This window comes from Pezoporus occidentalis, unplaced genomic scaffold, assembly GCF_034315485.1.
Source record: "Pezoporus occidentalis ecotype Australia unplaced genomic scaffold, CSIRO_AGI_Poc_V1 ctg65, whole genome shotgun sequence".
In the NCBI taxonomy this organism is placed as follows: Eukaryota; Metazoa; Chordata; class Aves; order Psittaciformes; family Psittacidae; genus Pezoporus; species Pezoporus occidentalis.
The window spans coordinates 1,011,384-1,032,598 of NW_026915998.1; the positions used below are offsets into that span (position 1 = coordinate 1,011,384).

Here is a 21,215-nt window from a genome sequence, read left to right on the forward strand (position 1 = left end):
AAAGTCGCCAGCATTACTATGGGGAGAAGAAAGGCCAGAATGAAGTCTCCAAATATTAATATCACCACCCCAGAGCACATGGGTGTTTTCTTTACGATGGCAACACACTGAGGGCCAAGCAAGGGCTCCTCTTGCCTTAGAAACAATGATTTTAAATGGTAGGGACTCCTTTGGAGCAGTGTTGATTTGAAGCCACTTCTGCCTTCCCTAAAAAACTTCCCCCACGCACCCCAAAAATACCATTTTTCCCCACTTTCTGACAAGATATTTTTTCAGAGGAAATAAAAATATTAACCAGCCACAGTAACCCCATCGGGGCAGGCATGAGGGGGGACAATTTTTAGCCTTCTTACATGGGGATAGACATGGGGTTAAGACAGGTAGTCCATACTGTTGTTTATTATCTATAAGTAGCATCCAGAAATCGCAGTTAAGGATCAACCCCTAGTGTACTAGTCCCTGTACAAACGCACAATAAGAGAGACCCTGCCCTGAAGAGCATACAGTCTAAAAATGGTCCCTTACACAGCATAATCTGGGGGGGGAAGATAGGAATTGGAGACAAAGAAATGAGAAATCAACCTTTTTCCTGACTTTCTTGCATCTTCCAAAAAAACCCTATAAAACATAAATGCTGAAGTCATAATTTCCAGTCCCCATCATTACCTAGATGTAATCATTGAATCATTTAGGTTAGAAAAGACCCTTAAGATCATCCAGTCCAACTGTAAACCAAACACTGTCAAATTCACCACTAAACCACCACCCCAAGTGCCCCATCTACACGTCTTTTAGATACCTCCAGGAATGGTAATTCAGCCACTGCCCTGGGCTGGCTGTTCCAGGGCTTCATAACCCTTTAGTGAAGAAATTTTTCCAAATATCTAATTTAAACCTCCCCTGGCACAACTTGAGGCCATTTCCTCTTGTCCTGTTGCAACATCCTCCTTTCAGGCAATTGTAGAGAGCAATAAGGTCTTCCCTCAGCCTCCTTTTCTCCAGACTATACACCCCCAGGTCCCTCAGCTGCTCCTCATAAGGCTTGTGCTCCAGACACTTCATCAGCTTCTTTGATCTCCCCTGGCCCCACTCCAGCACCTCAGTGTCTCTCTTGCAGTGAGGGGCCCAGAACTGAACACAGGATTCGAGGTGCAGCCTCACCAGTGCCCAGTGCAGGGGCACAGTCACTGCCCTGGCCCTGCTGCCACACTGGTGCTGATACAGGCCAGGATGCTGGTGGCTTCTTGGCCACCTGGGCACAGGCTGGCTCATGTTCAGCTGGTGGCTGACAAACACCCCCAGGTCCTTTTGCACTGAGCACCTTTCCAGGCATGCTGCCCCAAGCCTGTAGCCTTGCATGGGGTTGTTGCGATCCAAGAGCAGGACCCAGCGCTTTGCCTTGTTGAATCTCATGCAATTGGCCTCCCCTATTGATCCAGCCTGTCCAGATCCATCCTCTCTGGGGAAGGTCTTCTTCAGTCTCCTTAAAAGCTAGATTAACCAGTCCAGGCTCTGCAATTTTCTGCCACAAGTGATGATCCTTCACTTGGTACCTCTGGATCTTTGGGTGCGTTTGTCTCCATCTTGGTAAGGGGTGTTTATTCCCTTTGGAAATGGGATTCTTTTTCCACTGTCATTCAGATTTGTATTTCTTGAAACCAGGACAACTAATTCTTCTGCACTTGAGCTTCTAGTTCACACCTCTTCATTGACTGACACTCTGCCTCGAAAGGACAGAAGACAATCAGCTTATCCAACAGGATTCATACTAGAAAGCTGGAAAGAGATTTTTCCAATCTGCAGGAAAAAAATTATACTCCTGCATGAAGTTTTCAAGGCATTTGAAACAGTGCGTATGTCCAAGGGGGTGTCCATAGCAGAGCCTAAAGGCAGATGTGGCAGATGAGTTCATTATCCACTTCATCCTGGAAGCTGTAGAGATGATTGTCCAGCAAGAAGTGGAACTGACCACACAGCAAAGTTCACTAACTTACTTGGGATGTGTGTTCTTCTGCTACAGGATCAGCCACGATAGCCAGCATCAGGCACTCTCTGGCCACCAGCAAGGGAACTTGTCATATCTGAAATAGGTCCACAACCCACTCCAGTGTGATGGCAGAAAAGACAACATGTTGGGAAAGGCAAGTGGTCTGTGCTGGTCTAGGAGGGGATCAATGGGCTCAGCTCCCACTGCCCTGCTGTGCAGGGCCACACACCGCTACTGGATGTCTCTGTACCCTGGATTCCCTGCTATAAGCAGGGAAACCTTTTTCTGAGGAGCCTGGACTTCGCAAAGTAATTCCCCCCAAAATGGTGGATTTTTCTTTCTGGCTTTTCTTAACTTTCCTTTTTTTGAGATACTGTAGAAACTTAAAACCATGATGGATTTGTGCATGCCTTTATTTATTGAGCTATTTATGATGGGCACAGATTTCCCTAAGCCATAAAGCCCCCTCCCTCCTCCTTCCCCAGGCTTAGTAATCAGCTTCCTTGTGCTCCCACCCACACTACACTATTTTCCTCTGTCAAATCCTCCACCATTGGTTAAATTACCTTGGTGTGTGTTGGCTTTATCTTTTTTTTTGGTGAAATCTTATGATTTTTCAAGTCTACTTTGCCCAAGTCCCCATCATCCTTTTAGGGCTCTTGTACAACCTGCTTCTCTCCTGGCTGATTCTCTAAAAGACCTAATTTCAACAAGCTGCTGAAGTCTGTCCTCTGGTCCCCATGATGATCATCTGTGTCCTTCAAGCTTCTCAAGTGCTTCAGAGCTACAGTGAATTGCAGATGTTTGGACTCCTTTGCACATGGATGTTAAATTTTCCCTTCCTTCATCCCTTTCTCAGCTGCTCCCGTTCCACCTTTTGCTGCCTGTGCTCTGCAGCCTGCATTGCCTGCACACCTTTTATGCCACCATTCTGTTAATGACTGTATTTGGCACAGGCCCTGGTTTGCCACCAGGGTGCCAAGTCCCACACACATGCTACCAGCTGCCTTCTGACATGTGAAGACTCGCTTCACTCAGCATCTGTCACGTGAGCCAGTTTTAATCTAGGATGCTCTTTCCTTTTGGCTCCCTGCAGAGATCACAGGACCCTGTTTAATCCAGCTCTCTGTTGGTGTCTGGTTGAGTCATAGGAGGCTTTTCTGTTGCTACATCTAATAGAGCTTTGCTATCAGGAGCAGAACATCAACCCGCTTGGCTGGGAGTCGGCGCTGTCACCCAGCAGCTCTTCTTGTCTGGAAGTGGTTTTGATTCTTTTCTTAGACTTCTCCCTCTCTGTGTCTTTCTCTCTAAAACATTAATTTCCTCTAATTAGAGCCGCCTTAACAATTCTTTTTCCCCCTCTCCTCAGTTAATTTCCTCTAATTAGAACCTCCTTAATAATTCTTTTGCTAAATCAATTTCCTTAGTTAGAACCACCCGCCATAATTCCTTCTCATCCTTTCAAAAGCTGTCGGAGCAGCTAAGTAAATTATCCTTCTGGATAACCTTTGTCTCTTTCTTGGTATTTTAAAAGAAGAACTGTAACAGGTTAGACAGGCACAGTTTCCCCTTCCAGAGCTATGCTGGTCTGACCCCATTAGGTTATACTTAGCAGAGTGCTGTACTACTGTATACTTAATTAGGTGCTCTACCTGTTCTTCTGGAACTAAGGTAAGGCTGTATTTATGAATGAATTAAACATGACACTTCATTATCCAGCTCGCATTTAACAGTGTCAAAATGCATCTTTAAACCAGATCAAATTGCTCTCTAAGAACATGTAAAACCTGCTGCCTCTGTTAGCTGTGCAGTGAGCCAGCCCTTCCTAACTTTGTCTCTGCAGCCATGCTGGCTTTCTTCCTGTGGCAAGCCTTTGAAGTACTAGTCGTTTCTAAAGCCTGATGGTTTTAAAAAGGGTGTTTTGTTTGTAATTTACACACTAACTATTAATGGCACATTGCTTCTCGGTCATGCTGTGGCCCACATCAGCAGTTGCTATAAATGGGGGGGGAGCCGATTTACACATTATGGACCTTGGGCCTGAGTTTCCTCTTTTACATTATGCAGTTTCTTCCCAGTTGAGATAGTGTTACACATTTCTCTATCCCTTCATGATGGACCATAAGGAACCATCTCACTATGACCTTCCTGAAATCTACCAGGGTGACTTGCTCCAGTTCCTGATTTTAGAAAGAAAATGGCCAAGTATTGATGTGTCTGGGAAGAGCCATTCAGTTTAGTGGTCTCTTTTTTTATGTAATTATGGAAAAACCAAAACAGACATAAGAAAACACATTGGAGCTGCAGGAACGCTCTCTCCCCACCACTGGTAGGTGCAGTACTGGTAGCAGATCAGATTCTCTTTTCTATTACCCCTTTCTCAGGTTAGCAGCTACTACCAAGCAGGGATCTGATGGTTTCAACCAGTGTTGTTGTGAAGGAGAGCACTGCCCTTCTATGACACATGGTGCAATAAGGCCTAGTTCACATGAAACAGGCCAAAGAAAGCTACCTCACAACAGACTCACAAGACTAGTTCTGGTCTTTTTAGCATAAGGACTTTCTCCCTCTTCTGGCTCTGCCCAAGGTAAGCTGCATAGCGTGCTCAGAGTCCTGATCACAAAGCAGAATGTCACTCTGTGCCACGAAGAGTCTGCTCCACCAGTAAGGCAGATGGGCCCTTCAAACTTGTGAAGCGCTTTTTACCACCATCTGATGAGAATCAGCAGCTCCTCCGTGGGTGGATGCCTTGGGTGCCACTTGGTACAACAAGTGGAGTGATCCATAAGGAATGCGACACTCTACGGGGAGGCTTGCAGCCGCTCCATCCACGTAAGTGTCACCGTCAGCTTTCTGGGCAGGTTCAAAACATTTTAGCCAAGCTCAGCCACTGTGGAAAAGCTGTACTGCTGCCTTCTTAGACACTTCTTTCCTTCTGACCTTCCCAAGCTTCACAAAGTCTGCTCTGGAGGAAGTGGTGCAGAAGCTGTAAGATCTATTTTATTTCCTTTGCAGTCTTAATAACAATACAGAAAACTCCATTTACCATCACTTCCCATGGGTTGGATGGGAAAATTAAACAAATTAAGGGTTTTGCTTTTGACAAAATCCCTATTTTTTGACATGGGAACAGGATGTTTGGGGGGCAATTTTACAAGGAGTAAAATGCTGGTGGTGCTGGAGAAAGGGTTCTTGGGGAAGGGTAGATTCTCTAAAAACATATGTTAGAAGGCTAAAAAAATGCTGTCTGTTCTTCTCAGAAGAGATGAGAGCAGGAAGAGGGAATCACCAGGTTGGATTGTTCAGACTGACAATCTACTACAATGGAAGAGATGTTCTCTATGCTCCTTGAGAAGCCCATCTTGCTGGTCTCCAGTCCATTCCAGCTGACGACAAAGAACAGCTAGAGATAGAGATAGGCAATCCAGTAGACAATGTTGAAGAGCAGGAAGGCGGTGGGGAAAAATACACGAGAGTAGGAGTCCAGGCGGGAGATGTGAATACGAACCCTCCCCTCCCGCCACATTCCTGTCTGACAGTCCTCAATGCAGCAGAAGAACCTCTCACATTCCTTTCCCTCCAAGCATGGGGAACCAGGGTCTTCATCCTCATCATCTTCGATCTCTGCAGGCCAGTGCATGATGTTGTTGATGTTGATGGTGGTAAAGGATGGCATCACCTGTGCACAGGTAGGTGGCTGTAATGGGGGGGAGTAGGTGAATTAAAGGGAAGGAAAAGGCAAGAAAACATGTTCTAGACATCCAAAGCCCTCTACTTGGCAATAGGTCAGTTCATAGCATAGGTGCTGTTCAATGTACCTGGTTGTAAATCACTACCTTGGTCTACTGTGGAGACTAGTAGCTACCTGCATGACTGTCATTTTCCTCCCTGGCACCCTAGGACATAGCCTTAGTCAGCGCAGATCTAATTGCTCTGGTTCCCCATATCTGCTACTAACAGTCAGTGCAGAAACAGGACCTCTTTGATTTCAGGAGTGCTAGCCTCTTCCCTCATTCCCCTGAGCTCAGTTGTCTCTGAGGACACAGCACACAGGCCAGATGTGTCTTCTGGTTGCTGTAAATTGCTGGGGAAAGTCTGTATGTACTCATAACCTCTTGGCCCAGGAAAAGAGATGTATAATCAGCCTCAGAGAAGAGTTCTCTCCACCCATGCTGGGCAATGAGGCCGTCTTTGGTGTCAGTTCTGTCTCAATTCAGAGGCCTGTTTCAGCTGATGTGTCAGAAGTCCTGCAATGAGTTTGGGCAGATCTCAAGAGGATGATGAACATGGTGTTCACTATTCCCATACTCAGGAGGTCTTCCAAGGTACAGACTATAAAAGAAAGTAGGTTTCTGCTTCTCTGTGTATCAGCATAAAAACAAGAACGTGGATCACCCTGTCTTAAAGTGGACATTTACATTTGGTCATGTGAATTATCATAAACTATACTGATAAGCTCTACAGCAATTTCAAAGAGGTGCCTGGCTCTGACAGGGACCTTCTTGTCTAAGGGAGCATCATCAGCTGCTTTTTCTAGTTGTGTCTCATCTTTCAGGTACTCAGACCTAGCACACAGAGTGGTCCAAGGACCTAATGAACAGTGTGGGTCAGGCACTAAACCAGATCAGCAATTTCCATGCAGGCTGAGGAGGGATATTTCTAAATAGCTTGAGGTTCTAACAGCACCCACCTCTGCTGGCCCCTTTGACTTACCAGCCTGGCTTTCCTGTTGTTGTGCTCAACTGGTTTCTTGTTTCCCACCAGGTAGTTGAGTGTAGCATACTCCATGAGAGCTGCAAAGACGAAGATGAAGCACACAGAGACAAAGAGGTCCATGGCTGTGATGTAGGAAACACGGGGAAGGTGCTTGCGGGAAATGGTACTCAGGGTGGTCATTGTCAACACAGTTGTGATACCTAAGAGAGAAAAGAGATGGTTTTAGTAATAAAGTAGAGCACTTCTGTCTTCTACATGCATCCAACCCCCCAAACATCCCCATTTACACTCTTCTGTGTGAGAGAAATTCTGCTGGTTGTTTGGTCCCGTTTTTGCTCTGCTCAGCAAGACTCTGGCTGTGAGGTTCCCTCTAACAATGCTCTTACGGAAGAAGAGCTGTTCAAAACCCAGGCGTCACACAGGCCACCAATGTGGACTGGTAAAGGAGCGAAGAACTCGGACTCTGCTTAAGACTGTACACAGGAAAAGAAGCTTTGGTAATGGGAGGGTAATGTAGTAAGCACCAGTCACAAGGATCCCTTTCTCGCCTTGGTCTCTAATTCTTACCCATAAGCCTTCCACCTACTTGTCACTATTCTTCAGAGACGGCTCTTCACAATCTATTAATTTCTCAATGTAGAGGGCAAGTGGGGAGGAGATGATAAGGAATCTTTTTTGACTTGAATGAGGCTTGGAATTGTTTCTTGCAGCAGCAGTAACGCTCACAGAACAAAATATCCGGTGCTGGTACCATGATCCATCATCCACTGCTTTTTAGGATGTGGAGAAGAAGCAGCAACTCCACCTGTTCCTCCTTCTCTAGCATTCGTGTAAACCAACCTGCCACCTTTTCCTGGGTGAGCCGAATGGCTCAGGGTGGCAGCATAGCAAGAGATTTACATATTTTCCTTCTGTATTTGCATTAGCAGATGTGATGTGACTTCCCATATATTTGAAATGCCAATGGAACTGGTCCAGTTTACGTCTCCTTAATATAGACTGGCAGGTTTGAAATGTACTGGGGATCATTTGTATTAAGGATAGCAGGGATGCTGTAGAGAATACATCGCTCTTGATGTGCTGAGGTCCCTTCTCATAGAGATGGCCCCCCCGGGAAAACTTGCCTTTGTTTTTTGAGTCAGCCACCATAGGGGTGTCAGCTGCACAGAACATTTTGCCTCTTGCTGTCCATTCCTTTCCCAGCCACAGACTAGAGCGTTCCTTCATCTGCATTGGAAATGACACTCCATTCCTCTTCCTGCTCTATCCATGGCCACCAAAGAAATTGATTTTGATAGGGAGGCGGGGAGAGATGGTCAGAATGGATGGATTCTGAACAGCCCTGCCTGATGCTGAAGGCCCCTCGCCTCTCCTCTTCCTTCCCTCCCTCCCCTCAGAGGCTTGCAGGCAGGGCTGGGAATGCTACTGAAGGGAAAGTCAGCAGGGCTGATGGGAAGGATAGCATTGGGAAGCAGAGCTTGACAGCCGAAGTGCATTAAATATTCGTAAAGACCTCTCTAGTGCCTATCAGAGCAGGATTCAATCAACATAAGCATTTTCCTGTCTCAAAGAGCCACCGCAGGTTGCTGAGAAAATCTAAACAACAGGCAGAGCTGTTGCCACATCCTGGACTCCCACTGTGGTGTGACTGACAGAGAAAGGCTGTACCTACAGGGCTGCCACATCCTGGGACTCGGTGGGTACAGCTGAGCAACTTTGTTCATTACCGTACAGCCTTTATGTCACTGGTCCTACACTGACCCCTTGAAAAGGGTTGAGGAAATGCAGAACACACGCATGTGACACGAGCCCTTTGGCCAGCATCGGAATGCCACAGCTCACCCCTTCCCTCTCCTTTTGGTACATGAAAATACCTCATTGTCAACTTGGAAAAGGCTGTGTTCAGGTCTCAGATTGAGATATGAGAGTGCTGTGCTACCCTGAAATAATCCAGTAGCCCAAGCTAGCACAGCTGGAGATTTGGTTGAGCCTGACGACAGTGTTACACATACAAAGACGGAAGAATGGACTATCCTCCAGGATGCTGAATGATGCCAGAAAATGGCACAGAAAAGCGCTTAAGGAGTTTTTTGACCTCAACACTGTCTGCAAGCCTTGCAGAGTTCAACAAGCATCAGACATGCAACAACCTGTCTCTTACCCAGAGATGTCCTGGCTGGTGTAGAGTCTCTCTTGATCCAGAAGGAAACCCAGGAAAGAACAACAGTCAGGATGCAGGGAATGTAGGTCTGAATGGCAAAGTAACCCATACGTCTACTCAGGTCAAAAGAAACTGTCATCACCATATACTCCCCTAGGAAAAAGTAACAGAGACATTGGAATCACAACGTGCCTTCCTAAAACACAAAAATCAGCAAAGTTTCAGAATTTGGAGTGTTTCTGATGAGGTTTTCTTGTAGTTTTAACTGCCTGGCCAGCTGGTTTTGTGGCTGGCTTTGTGGCTGCCCAGGTTGTAAGCTCCATGGCCAGCTGTGTGGCCTGCTCAGTAGGTTTAGTGACTCTCCAGCACTGTGGCTGGCTGGTTTTACGGCTAATGGACCTGTGGCTACATGGCTGGCTCTGTAGCTGTCTGACTTAACGTCTTTGTGACTAACGGAAGAGCTGACTTTGTGGTTGCCCAACTGGCTGCCTGGCTATGTGGCCACCAGGCTGTACAGTCCTGGCTGCGTGTCCAAGCACACTGAAAAACAGACTGGACAAGTTTCAGGGAAGAAACTACAGTGAGTATTCATCTTCAGCTGATTGCTGTGAAGGTTTCTTTTCTATAGAAGCTATTTAGCTGTAACAGGCTACACGGTTTGGCTCACTAACTATCTACCTGAGCTGTGACAAAGGAGGTGTCCTTCAATCACTTCCATTGAGACTCTAGTTCTGTCCCTGGAAAAGGCATGTGGTGCTGTACATCCTAATTGCTCATTTGGCAACTTGCAGCTGAGGTTCTCCCTCTTTTTCAGAGGCTCCTAGTGAGTACTGGAAAAAAGCCACCTGAAACTCCAGGGTTAAGATGGAGCTTGCAAGCAATTACCGGAAAAGAGAACTACAAACATCAGACAGACACTGGTGCATTCAAGACACTTTGACTGCACCACTTCTTGTCCTGGTTTATGCTGCCTTTTCTACCCTGGTTAGAGGCTGGCTGCTGGTGCTGGCAACAGCAGCTTTCTGCAGCACTACCTCAACTTGCTGCTTCAGAGGGCTTGAAACATATGAGCTGACCCCATCTGCAGGAATCCAAAGAAGCTTTCCTCTGTTATCTGTGGAAAGGAGTGGGGATGTGAGCTATTATGAGGAGGTGGAACCGGAGGGCCTCCATTCACTGGTTTCTTCACACATGCAGCCTATTTCCTGTCTCTTCAAGCGTAACTCGGGTTTCTTCACCCCACACAATTTTACAGGGGGGAAGTTCTGATTTCTCCACCTTTGTTCTGATTATAAGCATCACGCAGGATCATGCAGTATGCACATACTGCAGCAAGAGAGCTCCGCCTCCTCTCTCTCCTGACCCTTCAGTTAGAGATAGCTTCATTCACATCAGCATTGTCACAGTTCATAAGTCAGTAGTTTTGTCCTACCCCTGCTTAGTCTTCACCTCACCCTTCACCTCCAGCACTTCTGCTCCCTCAAGCAAAGGTCCATCCCTTCATCTACATTGTGACCTTCCTTCCCCACCACTGTGGAGCTGTCTGATGACTCCTTTCCCTGCCATGAGGTCTCCACCACACTGGTGTTTCTGTGGGCTGGCTCCCTTTGCCTCACCTGCCCCAGTCCTGAGAACTTCTGAGGTGTTCCTCAGGCCAGTGAAGTCAAACTGGTAGAGCCTCCAAGTGCGCTGGTCAGAGACCTCAATGGAGTAGCGCCTCCAGCGATAGACGATCTCCTCACGTGGGTATCCATCTGGGAAAAGCGGGAGGACATCAGTGAAAGACTTCATCATGTTCCTCCAGCTTACTGAGGCAGGTATTTCTGGTGCTCATTGGACCTTCACTGCTCCTCATGACTACCTTCCTTTCTCAAGCATGAGTACACCAAGAATACAAAGCTGCCAACAAGGGAGGTAGCACGGCTGTGGCTGCTCTGACTATCTCTGTATCTCTCACCCTAGAAATTGATCTATGTATGGAAAAGGAAGGGTGCATTCTCCATGGAGAAGGGGACCTGGCTCCTGCAGGCTGCTTCATGGCTTCTCCTTGCTCTGGTTTTCTTGGCAAAGAAACAAACCTACTGTGAAGCAGGGACCTTGACACCTACGGAAGAGCTCCTCAGAGTAGGGAAGGAGCGAGAGTTTGGCAGCCAAATAAAAGTGTGTTTCTAATTATCAAGCATGTGGGGCATGTACTGTTAATTAGCAAAGAACGAGGGATGGTGGGAGATGAGGGGATGATATCTCCTCAGCATGCTGCCTCTCTCTGAGGCACTTCAGAGCCATGTGAGCTGCATCTCTTCAGTGGCAAGGGGAAGCGGGAGAGGCGAACCCGAGCTAAAATGACTAAACCAGTTTTCCAAGCAACGAGCGAGGACAGGAAACTCTTGGTGCAGAAAGGCTCCCTGCAAAATTGTCAGTGGGGATGTGCCAACATCAACAGCCCTTTCTGCTAATGCGAATAGACAAGTGGGGATTAGGTGCAGAGGTCTGAGGCTCTGAGCTGAGGTCTGGAAAGCCAAGCTGTTGCCTCAGAGGGTGGGAGAAAGGGAGAAGATGCAAGGCAGGATGGATGCCATTTGTCTGGAGTGACCAGAAGATCAGTGGAATAATCACCCTTAACTTTCCACCCAAATTAAGGGACACTCAGAGGTGCTGTGAATCTATCGCTGCAGATAGGCTCTGCTAGCCCAGGAGGGGGAGGAGGCTTCAGGGCATGGTGGGTAACAGTCCAAGAAGAGAGTCATAAAGATCAGGTGGAAAAGAGAGGATGGTCTTCCCAAAAGAGTTTTACACCAGTGAGGTTTTTCTACTTGCCTTCTAAAGCTATTTAAACAATACATGTATCACAGTATCACACAGTATCACAGTATGCTAGAGATTGGAAGGGACCTCAAAAGATCATCTAGTCCAATCCCCCTGCCAGAGCAGGAACACCTAGATAATGTTACACAGGATGTGTATACATGTATACTCACAACTGGAAAAAACCAAAGGGCAGGAGTGAGTGTCCATTGGGAAATTCTGCAGCTGGAGCAGACATTCAGCCTCGATTGTCAACCTGAGAGAGGAAGCGAGAGAGGAGACTGAGATTTTGTGTTGAAGGTGGTTTGATTCCAGCACCACAATATGACAGAGGAATTCTCGCTTCCTTGAGAGAGAAACACTAATTTGTTGAAGATCAGTCTGTTTGCAGGAACATTTCAACACAGCACCAAAACAAAACATATGTTTGGGTATTTCTAAAGTGAGAAAAAACATCTAATTTTCACATTCAAAAAGCCTTTTTTATTTGATAAGTTTTTGAGATTCATTTATGGGAGTGAGAATCTGTAGGAAAAAAAAAATAAATGTTTATTATGAGAAGGAAATAGATGGACTGACCAACATTAACTTTTAAAGGACTTTGGTTTAGGAAACCATTTGTAGCTTTAACTCTTTTTTAGGCATTATATGGAAAAACAGTTTGATTTTTTGGAAGCCTTCATCCTGGGAAGAGGAAGCCCATTCTGCAACCAGTACTGCACATCTACTCCCATCAGCACTGTGAGACATTCCCACTACTGTGTCTCAGGCCACTTGGAAACCTGCTCTGCTTTGACCAGCTCCTTGTTCCCTCACCTCAGCAGCCAGCTACAGCGCCTGCTGCTTGTACCTGAGCGTGTAGAGCACTTTTCCGTCATTCCAGATGCGAAGGAGCTGATTAGGAGTGGTTATCCAGTGGGAATCAGCCCGCTTGGAGTTCCTAAAAAAGGTGTCTGGGATCCAGATGCGGCTCACCATGTTGGTGTTGAGAGTGAGGGCCTTCAGGGTGCTGTTGAAGCGAAGACGTCGGTCATACCATGTCTGAGCAAAGAAGATGTCAATGGTGTATTCCTGTGAAAGGGAAGGAAGAATGTGTCCTTCTGAGAGGATTCATGCAAAACATAGCCCTGTCCTCTGCTCTGCAGGCACCATTCTGGAGTTACAGTCAGAACATCTGCTTTTTAAGCCTAAGAGAAGGTGTCAGTGACCACTGACACATTTCCAGGCTCATCTTTAGCTGAGGGTCAGGACATCCATGGCACACTTGGGAAGAGCCAAAGACTGTGCGCTGACTGGTGTGCTGAGCCATAGCACGTTTCGCCTGACCCATGGCTGGAAAACCAGGACCATATAATGAGGGCCTGGGCTTCCTCTTGATGGACAACTCAAGCCAAACACTCTTTTTAAGCACAGGCATGAAGGAACTGTGTAGACATTGGCTGAATACAACCCTAAGTTCAGCTACACCTTTCAAACACAGGCAAGGAAAGCTGCTCACCAGCTTACCAGAGTAGGCAAGCAGGCAGCTCTTTCTGTTAGTTATTAGGATCCAGCCCAGGAGTGCTCTGTACACCTAATTTGTACATACAGCAATAGTAGTGTTGTGCATAAAGCTAATGAGAATCCACCCCTTACTGCAGGACTTAGACTGTAAATAGTTTATACAGAAAACCAGGGCACTGTGGGCTCCTGGGCAGATACCCCTTGCTGAAGATTAGAAAAGGAAGCTGGGGCAGGGGCTGCTATGGACCCAGCTCTTGGTGCAACCGGTTCAAAAGCTTGAACAAGGTTGCGCCGTGTTCTTTTACAGACAGAACACGGAGTTTCCACAAAATGAGAACCTTTGGTTTTAGAGGGAGAGGGTGTCCAAGCTCACCCCTAACTAGCATGGCTGGGAGGCAGCTCCTGCCCGGATTGGGCTGGCAGCAGTCCACCTCATTAACCCACCTTTCTGCTGCAAGCCAATTTGCTCCTTACCCTCTTTCTCATCTGCCTGTGAAGGTGCTAATTAGTGCCATGCAAGAGCCTGTGTGGCACTCAGTGCCTGGCTGAACCAGACCCCCAGGTCCACTTCCACCAGCTCATCATAAACACTGTCACCTGCTCCTGACAGCTCTTCTCCAACCTGGGCTTTGCTCCCTTTCACTCCTGTTAAACCCCTATGACCACAGAGGCATTATCTCCCTCTCTCCTGCAGACAGAGATGAACAATGTCTGACTTTGCCATCTCTCCCTCTCATTCTCCTCCTCCATCTATTGATTTATCTCAGTGGAATTTTTATGACTGCAGCACACCCTCCCTCCGCTGCCCTTGCTGCTGGTTCAGAGCCGACTCCTCAAACCATGCTGCTAAAATAGATGCTGTGCTCTTAGCGCGCTCCCTTGGACAGCTTGTCCTGCTGGGGCAGGCAGAGCAGGGCAGCGCACGACTCCCCACTTCACTTTCCTCCCCCTCGCTCCATTGTCAGCCAACCGGCGAGGAGTGATTGGTACCAAAAACGTCCCTTGCATAGGAATGAGATCATGAGAAAAGAACATTTGCCATCAGGCAGCCAAGTCTCTCTCTGGACTGATCCTTCACCCGGGTTAGACACAGGCATGAGCAAAGGTGACAGTGATGAGGTCCTCACATATCTCTAAATGGGGACAGTTGCAGCATGCTCAAAGTGATGGCATTGCCCCTGCAGTTCATTCAAAACAGACATGAGGAGACTGAGCAAGGATAGCAGCAGCCCCCAAAGCCAAGTGCACAAGCATAGCCGCTACCCCAGGGCAGGAGGTGGGAAGAGCCCATTCTAGTGCTCTGGATCACACTAGATATTGCTTGGATGTAGGGTATGTAGTGATGAAGGCATGCATGGGGCTGTGAACACTGAAATAGAGCCCACAGATGGGCAAATCAGCATTGACACAGCAGGGACAAGATGGGGTAACGGCAGCCCAAGAAAATGACATATATGGGGAGGCCTGACTGTATTCTGTTTGGGGCTGTTTTCTTTTCCTTGCCAGCTTCCAGCTGTTGGGGCTAAAACCCTGTTTGAGCCAGTACCAGCTTATATCGCTCCTCCTAAGCAGTATCTGTGGTGTAGAGGAAAGCAACCAAAAATGCAATTATAAATCCATGTTAGATGCCACTATCAATTTCTAACTCCTGACTGGAGTAATTTGTGAGCTCTTGCTTCTGGGGTGGCTGCTCAGGTTAGATGTCCTGCTGGGAAGTTCAGCATTCAGCACTGGGATAACCAGTGCTAATGTTTTGGGAGAGTGGAGGGTCAGCTATCCCAGGGGTTTAGTATTTGTTGTCAAGCGGAGATTTTCAGAAGGGATGAGCATTAAAGAGCTCCTCTTGTGCCATTCATAGCCAGCCTTTGCAAAAGGTGTAGTGCACAAGTCATTCACCTCTTCTGAAAAACCTGAGCTGTTATTGTCACTGTCCTGGTGTTTGATCTAATTTCAGAGGCTATTATTAGCACAGCTATTCATGAGGAAGAACTTAGTAGCTGAGCTGGCTCCCTTGCCTGTATGTGAGGAACCCATTGGGAAACGTTGGCATTTGGAAATGTATTTTCATTCAGAATTATCTGAGGCAAGATTTATATAAGAACACTCCAGCCTTTGGGAGCATTTCTACCCTTCCAGTTCTCTCCCCCATCCCTGTTTGTGTGTGGTCCTTGGTTGCTGGCTGGGGTTAAACCAGTTTCTGAAGACTTTAGCACTGCTCCCACAAGGTGAGGTCTGTATTGGTGCTGGGGAACCTTGCACAACTGTGGCTCTGCAGGGGGAGCAAAGTGCTCAGACCTTTCTCTGAGTATTAATCAGATTCCACTTAGCTGTTTATATCCGATTAAAATAGGAGGTGTTTGACCATGGGTTCCCTATGGTCATACTTCTGGAGGGAGATCCCAATACAATGCAGCCCAAGCTGTCTTCTGGAAGTGCCTCCCACTCTTACTGACCTTACAAGAGTCCAGGCTGATCAAGGCTGAATAGCTGAAATTTGGCAGGATGAGCTCAGCCCCTAAAACTTACTTCCTGCACCCCTGTAGTTTCTGTCTGCCCCTGATTCATTCTCAAGCATCAGAAAGAGACTTCTCAATACCTCAATTTCCCCGTGTAGAAAAAGGTTATTGTAAAATACGCCTCCAACCCTACTGTACCATCTGCTGCGCAGCACATGGAGGTTGTTAACTTCTCTGTCAAAGCACGGGCTTTTTTAGTGTTTTCAACCAGAAGGAGCTAACGAAATAAGAGGAATCACTCTTCAGTTAGGTCGCGCCATTTAGATCACACGTGGGGTAGCACACGCATGTTGGCATGCATGCAGTTTTACATCAAATTTCAGTCACAGAATAATGAATCAAGCTACCCATACGGCAATCACTGCCTATCCTAAATACTATCATGATCTTAAGGTCCTTTCCAACTCTAACTATTCTATGATTCTATGTGAGTTCATCCAGTTCTGGTGCTAGCTGTGCGGGTTCGTGCCCAGCTCAGCCTTTCAGCATGTCCCTGCTAGGCCCCTTGGTCACTGTCATCACACAGCACTGCTACACATCACTGCTCAGCCCTTGTTTTCCTCATGTGGGCAGCATGGATGGTGGTGGAAACCCAATTCCAAAAAAAAAGGCAAAATCTGAAAACACTTAATGGAAAAAACCTGTCCTGCAAAAGAGCATTTGTGGGAAATAAAGGGATGTGGAGTTGACAAGAATATTTCATCTTGGAAGCAAAAAAATAAAGCAACAACAAAAAGATTTTACTGCACTCACAAACCCTTTCATTTTTAAAGCCATAGTTTAAGTAAAAAGCCATGCAATTTCCATGTGAAAAGTAATTTCAAAGAAAAACCCCAAATTTTCCATCCAAAGGAAAATGAACAGGTTCAGAAATCAGCCTGTCACCAGCACAAGAGAGTTTGGAGCTGACCAGTGCTCTCAGTGTGCTGCCCTAAGCCCTGCTCTGTGTCACCTCAGCCACTCTGCCCTAACCTTCACAGCCCCAAAGCACCCATTCCATTCCTGACATCCAAATACAGCCAGAACATCCAGCCTAGCCCCAGTTCACTCCTCCCTCTTCCTCTTCTCTCACCTCTGTGTGTATGTGCACACATATTGGGAATCAACCAGTTATTTCCAGTTGAATTTGGTCCCAGGAACTCTAGACTAATTTCTACCCTGGGTTCAGATGAGTAAGGGCTACCTGGTTTCAGACTAACAGCTTAAACTCACAGCATTAGCATGACACAGCTTGAAATTAGCTGTTTGTATTTTCAGGTTACCTTGTACACCAAGCCTGGAGCTGTGCACTACCACAAGAACCTTTTCAAATGGCTCAATGCATGTGCAATTCAGCTGACCCCTCTCAAGCGTGCGTCTAGTGGGATGCAGAGGAATTGGTACCCCATGGCTCCTTTCTATCTAGGAGCTTCTTCCCCTGTGTTCTGTAAGAGCTCAGCTTTCTGACAAACGCCCAAGAGAGAAGCAAAGCCGTGAGATGAAGATGTCTTAAATTTTTTCCTAAAATAGGAAAAAATTAAGGATTTCAAGGTGTTTTTTTACAGCTTCACTTGTATTCAACAGCAACAAGAAAACCTCCAAATAGGGAACACAGAACCTGGAAACAGGTTCCTCTATTTTTCTCTGTTGGAGAAAGAGTTTGAAAAAATCCTAAATAACAGTGAGAGGTTATGTCCTAGCCAGTCTCATTCTGGCTTTTATTGTTCTGATTTTGGTTTTATTCATATAGCCCCTTTCCTCTGCACTTCCAAGCAAATCCCTCGCTGCAGTACAGTAAAGCAGGTTGCTTTTCTCAGAAGCATGGCCAGCATTCCGTGTGGGCTGATGTGAATCTTATGGATCTATGCTGTCAATCACAGAGCTAAGCAAAAGGAGCATTACAGGCAAGCTCTTTGGGATGCTGCAGGTCAGTGAGACCTCAGGAGTTACTGGAAGAGACCCAGGAATGGGGTGTATTTCAAGGGCTGTGATAGGAGGCTCCATGCAGCCCAAGGAAAGCCAGGAAGCTTCTCCTCCAGTTTCCCTCCTCTACGATACAGGGGTCAGCCCAAGCATCCCCGCTTCAGACAGAACTGCATTCAACAACTCTATACCCCTGCACAGGTGAGCAGTTTCCTCTCCACGGCCTCCCACACATCCCTCCCAGCATGCAAACATCTCTGACAAACCCCTGGAGCTCCATGTCCCAGGGAACACACTCAGTAATAGCAAAAAGTCGGGAGACACTCTCCAGACTAAATAAATAAAGTAAAGAAAATAGCCTTGTTTTACAATACTCTTCAAATCTGATGTTCCACTTCTTGTCCCTACAGCTTGAGGGCAGGAACGTGCTTCTAGCATGACATGTGCAAGCACTCTTCAAAGGCAGCAAGCAGAGAGGACGTGTACTAACAGCATATGCTAACGCCTGACACTCACCACTTCAGAGACCAGTTGGGCAGCGTCAAGCTTCTCCTATGAGTGAGACACCTTGCTTGTGAATGCCTCCGTGTCCCTGCTCTGGGCTGTCCCCCCAACACAAAGAGTGAAAGAATGAGGATCTAAGTTTTGTTATGTTTTGAAGGCTCTCCTCTACCTAAATCAGACCCCAGGCAGCTTTCTGGACATGATGCCAGAGTGGCTAGGGGAGCTCCCAAGGACAAGAGGAGCAGAGCTCTGATGATCTGTGTTTTCAAGGTGACACACTGAACTTCCCATCTGTTTCACTTCTGCAGCAACATCAGCAGTGCTGTCCTTGTCTCAGTGTTTTTCACCTCTGCCCAGGGAATCTCAGCTGAAACAATGTTCTTTTTACAGTACAAACTCGCTGTTAAAACCCATCACCACGTCCTGTGCTTGTGCCAGGAGCCTTCAAACAAGACTTGCTGTACATAACTGCTCTGTCGACTGCAAAGTCTCCAGTCACGGCTTGCTCACCTTTGGGGTCTGCAGACAGGAACTGGACAGGACTTTCAAAGCCAAGTGCTGGCTCCTGAAATCCCTACCTGCCCATTCCCACACACATCTGCTCATGCCTGATCCCATCCTGAGGTGGAGGCTGATTGCTATGGTTCCCTGCCACATGCAGCCTCTTACTGTGAGCCCCAGGAGCACCTGACCTGGATGTGTGTTTCAGCAGCTGATTAACAGTCATTACCCAAAGGATCAAGGAAAGACCTTGAATGGAGACATGGCATCAGCCAGGCTCTTGTTTATGGAAGCACAGTCTATCTGCACTGTCCCCAGCAAGGTTATTACTAAGAAGGCAGAGATGTAGGTACAGGATGTATACAGATGGGGCAGAATTAATTAAAAGGGAAGGTACTGAACACTTCAATGAAGTATTATGCAAAGCACCACAGGGAAGGAGTTGCCTCCTTTTAGCTTAGTTTTTCACCACTCTCAGGACAAGACATGCCCTCGATGGAAAGTCTGATGCAAACAAGGATGCAGCCCAGTTACCATGATCTCTATAAGATGTTTGTTCTGCTTGCAGAGCAAAGCCACCCTTGTCCAAAGTCTTGTTTTCACATCAAACCTTACTGCTAAATGCTTAAATGCTCCCCATGATGTTGGGCTTGAAGCACCCTTGTGCCGGAAGAAGAGAGCAGGCAGGGGAAGAGAAAAGGTGAGGAGAGAAGCACATGGGATAACTAGAAGTGAATACATAGCGCTTCAGGCAGGTGCTCTTGTTAATTTGTCCTTTAAGCTCAGGGGGTGTTTGACAGGACGGAAAGAAAAAGACAAACCTTATCACCGCATGCACTAACCCCCAGGATTGCTGCTCCAGGACAGCTCGGCCAGATTCACATGAGAAGCTGAAATTTCTGTAATTGCATTTTCCATTCCCATGGCACCCACCGTGATTAAAATGAACCGGCACGGACAATCTAATACTGCCCAGGACTGCGAGAGCAGCTGCTGGAGCTCCCCTCTACCAGTCAGAGGAAGGCAGGAGATCCCATGAGTCCCAGTTTCCAGCCCTAAACATTCCAAGGAAGAGGTGTCTGGGATGGGCAGCTTGTTCCCATGCAATTTCGCATCACCATCGCACCTTCCTATGGGACTTTGCTTTGCCTAGTAAGGACATCTATCCAGGGCAGCGACTGCCTCTCTCTATGGACTGAAAGGTGTCAAGTGATCTCAGATAGATGCCAACTCTCTTACAAAGACAAAAGCCCTTCCACTTGAGTCTTAGTGATGGAGAAATTGCTATAGAAGTTGTACTTTGAGGTCAAGACAGGAAGGAAAGGGTGGCCAAGACAGGGAACTATAGGAGCTATGATTTCTGTATGGATCAGAGTCAGGAGCTTCCTTCCAGTGCAGGAATTTCATGGCATGGCAAAGCAGCATGCAGAACCAGAGGGGTTAAGGATGGGCAAACAATGTCAGGCAGTGTCCCTCTGTTCCAACAGGCTCCTACAGTGGCCAGTCACAGAGTATAAGGAGCAGGAAAATCACTACAGCCTTCTCCTAAATGCATGCCTTCCTGCATGAGGAGGAGATGGGGACAGGGTACTCTGCTTCACTGACTCTTTCAAGGAAACTTATTTCATGTTGTCTCTCATGCCCCCTTGCTGTGCTTGCCAGCTTTCCCTTCCTGCCCTGCCAGTTACTTGATTTAGCTCCTTCTCCCTGCTTCATTTTGTTTTTCCTTTCGCAGTTCTTCTCAAGCCACCACAGAATCACAGCTGAGCCCTAATGAGATTTCAAGGGAGTACCAGGCTGAGGAAAGCAGCTGGGAGGAATGAATCGGGTTACAGAGAAAGAACAATTTCTTTCTGTCTCCCCTGCCACGTAGTCGAAGGGCAAAGCGAGCTGGACTGCAGTTACAGAAGGGACACCAGGCCAGCTGATTCTCCTTTCTAAGGTATACATCCACACATCCCAAGTGTGATGGTTGTTTGGAAGCCAGGACACCAGCCGCCAGGCAAGCAGGACCTGCAGGGCTCTGCTGCTCTGTGCTGCCCGCTTTCCGTAGCTCACAGTGGCTGCAGAAGAAGAACCTCCTCAGAAACTGGGGGCCGGTATTCCCAGTCTTTGCTTCCAGCTCCCAACTGTTTTGTAGAGACCCAGCCTACTGCAGATGCCTCCTTTAAAACTCAAACACTCTACCTTCCCCAGGTGTCATAGATGGCTTTAGGACATGTTTGGATATAAGACATAAGGAATGCACTGGCAGAGCTTGTATAACCCAAAATCATACATAGAAAGAAACCAGTTTTGGCTCCTGGGCTTAGTCCAAAGTCTCCATGAGCTGGACAGCCCATTCTCTGCTGCTCCTCGCCAAACCCCAGCACTTAGACCTGCCTTTGGCTTTCTGTGATAACAGCAATGCTGAGGTATTCTCACCTCCCCTCCTGATGCTGCAGTGGGAGAGGAGCGGTGTCTAAACAGCCCCAACCTTGCTGCTGCAGAACTGGAGTGAAGCTCACAGGAAGCTGCATGCAGAGCTAACATCCAGTCACGAGCAGCCTGGCTTCACACAATGGCTTACTCCTCCCTTGTAGTGCAAACTGGGTGCCCGACATCACATTCCCACTGCTTC

General features: G+C 47.2%; 1 protein-coding gene across 1 annotated transcript in view; it reads right to left on the reverse strand.

Moving 5' to 3' along the window:
• Nucleotides 1-381: 381 nt before the first annotated feature.
• GABRE (gamma-aminobutyric acid type A receptor subunit epsilon) overlaps nt 382-21,215 on the reverse strand; it is a 37,412-nt gene continuing 16,578 nt past the window's right edge. Inside the window, exons 4-9 of the mRNA XM_062640525.1 lie at nt 12,520-12,740; nt 11,843-11,925; nt 10,481-10,618; nt 8,865-9,017; nt 6,701-6,903; nt 382-5,684 (exon numbers count right to left, since the gene is read on the reverse strand). Coding sequence (XP_062496509.1) covers nt 5,391-5,684; nt 6,701-6,903; nt 8,865-9,017; nt 10,481-10,618; nt 11,843-11,925; nt 12,520-12,740 — 1,092 coding nt within the window. The 3' untranslated portion in view covers nt 382-5,390. The remainder of the gene's footprint in view (nt 5,685-6,700; nt 6,904-8,864; nt 9,018-10,480; nt 10,619-11,842; nt 11,926-12,519; nt 12,741-21,215) is intronic.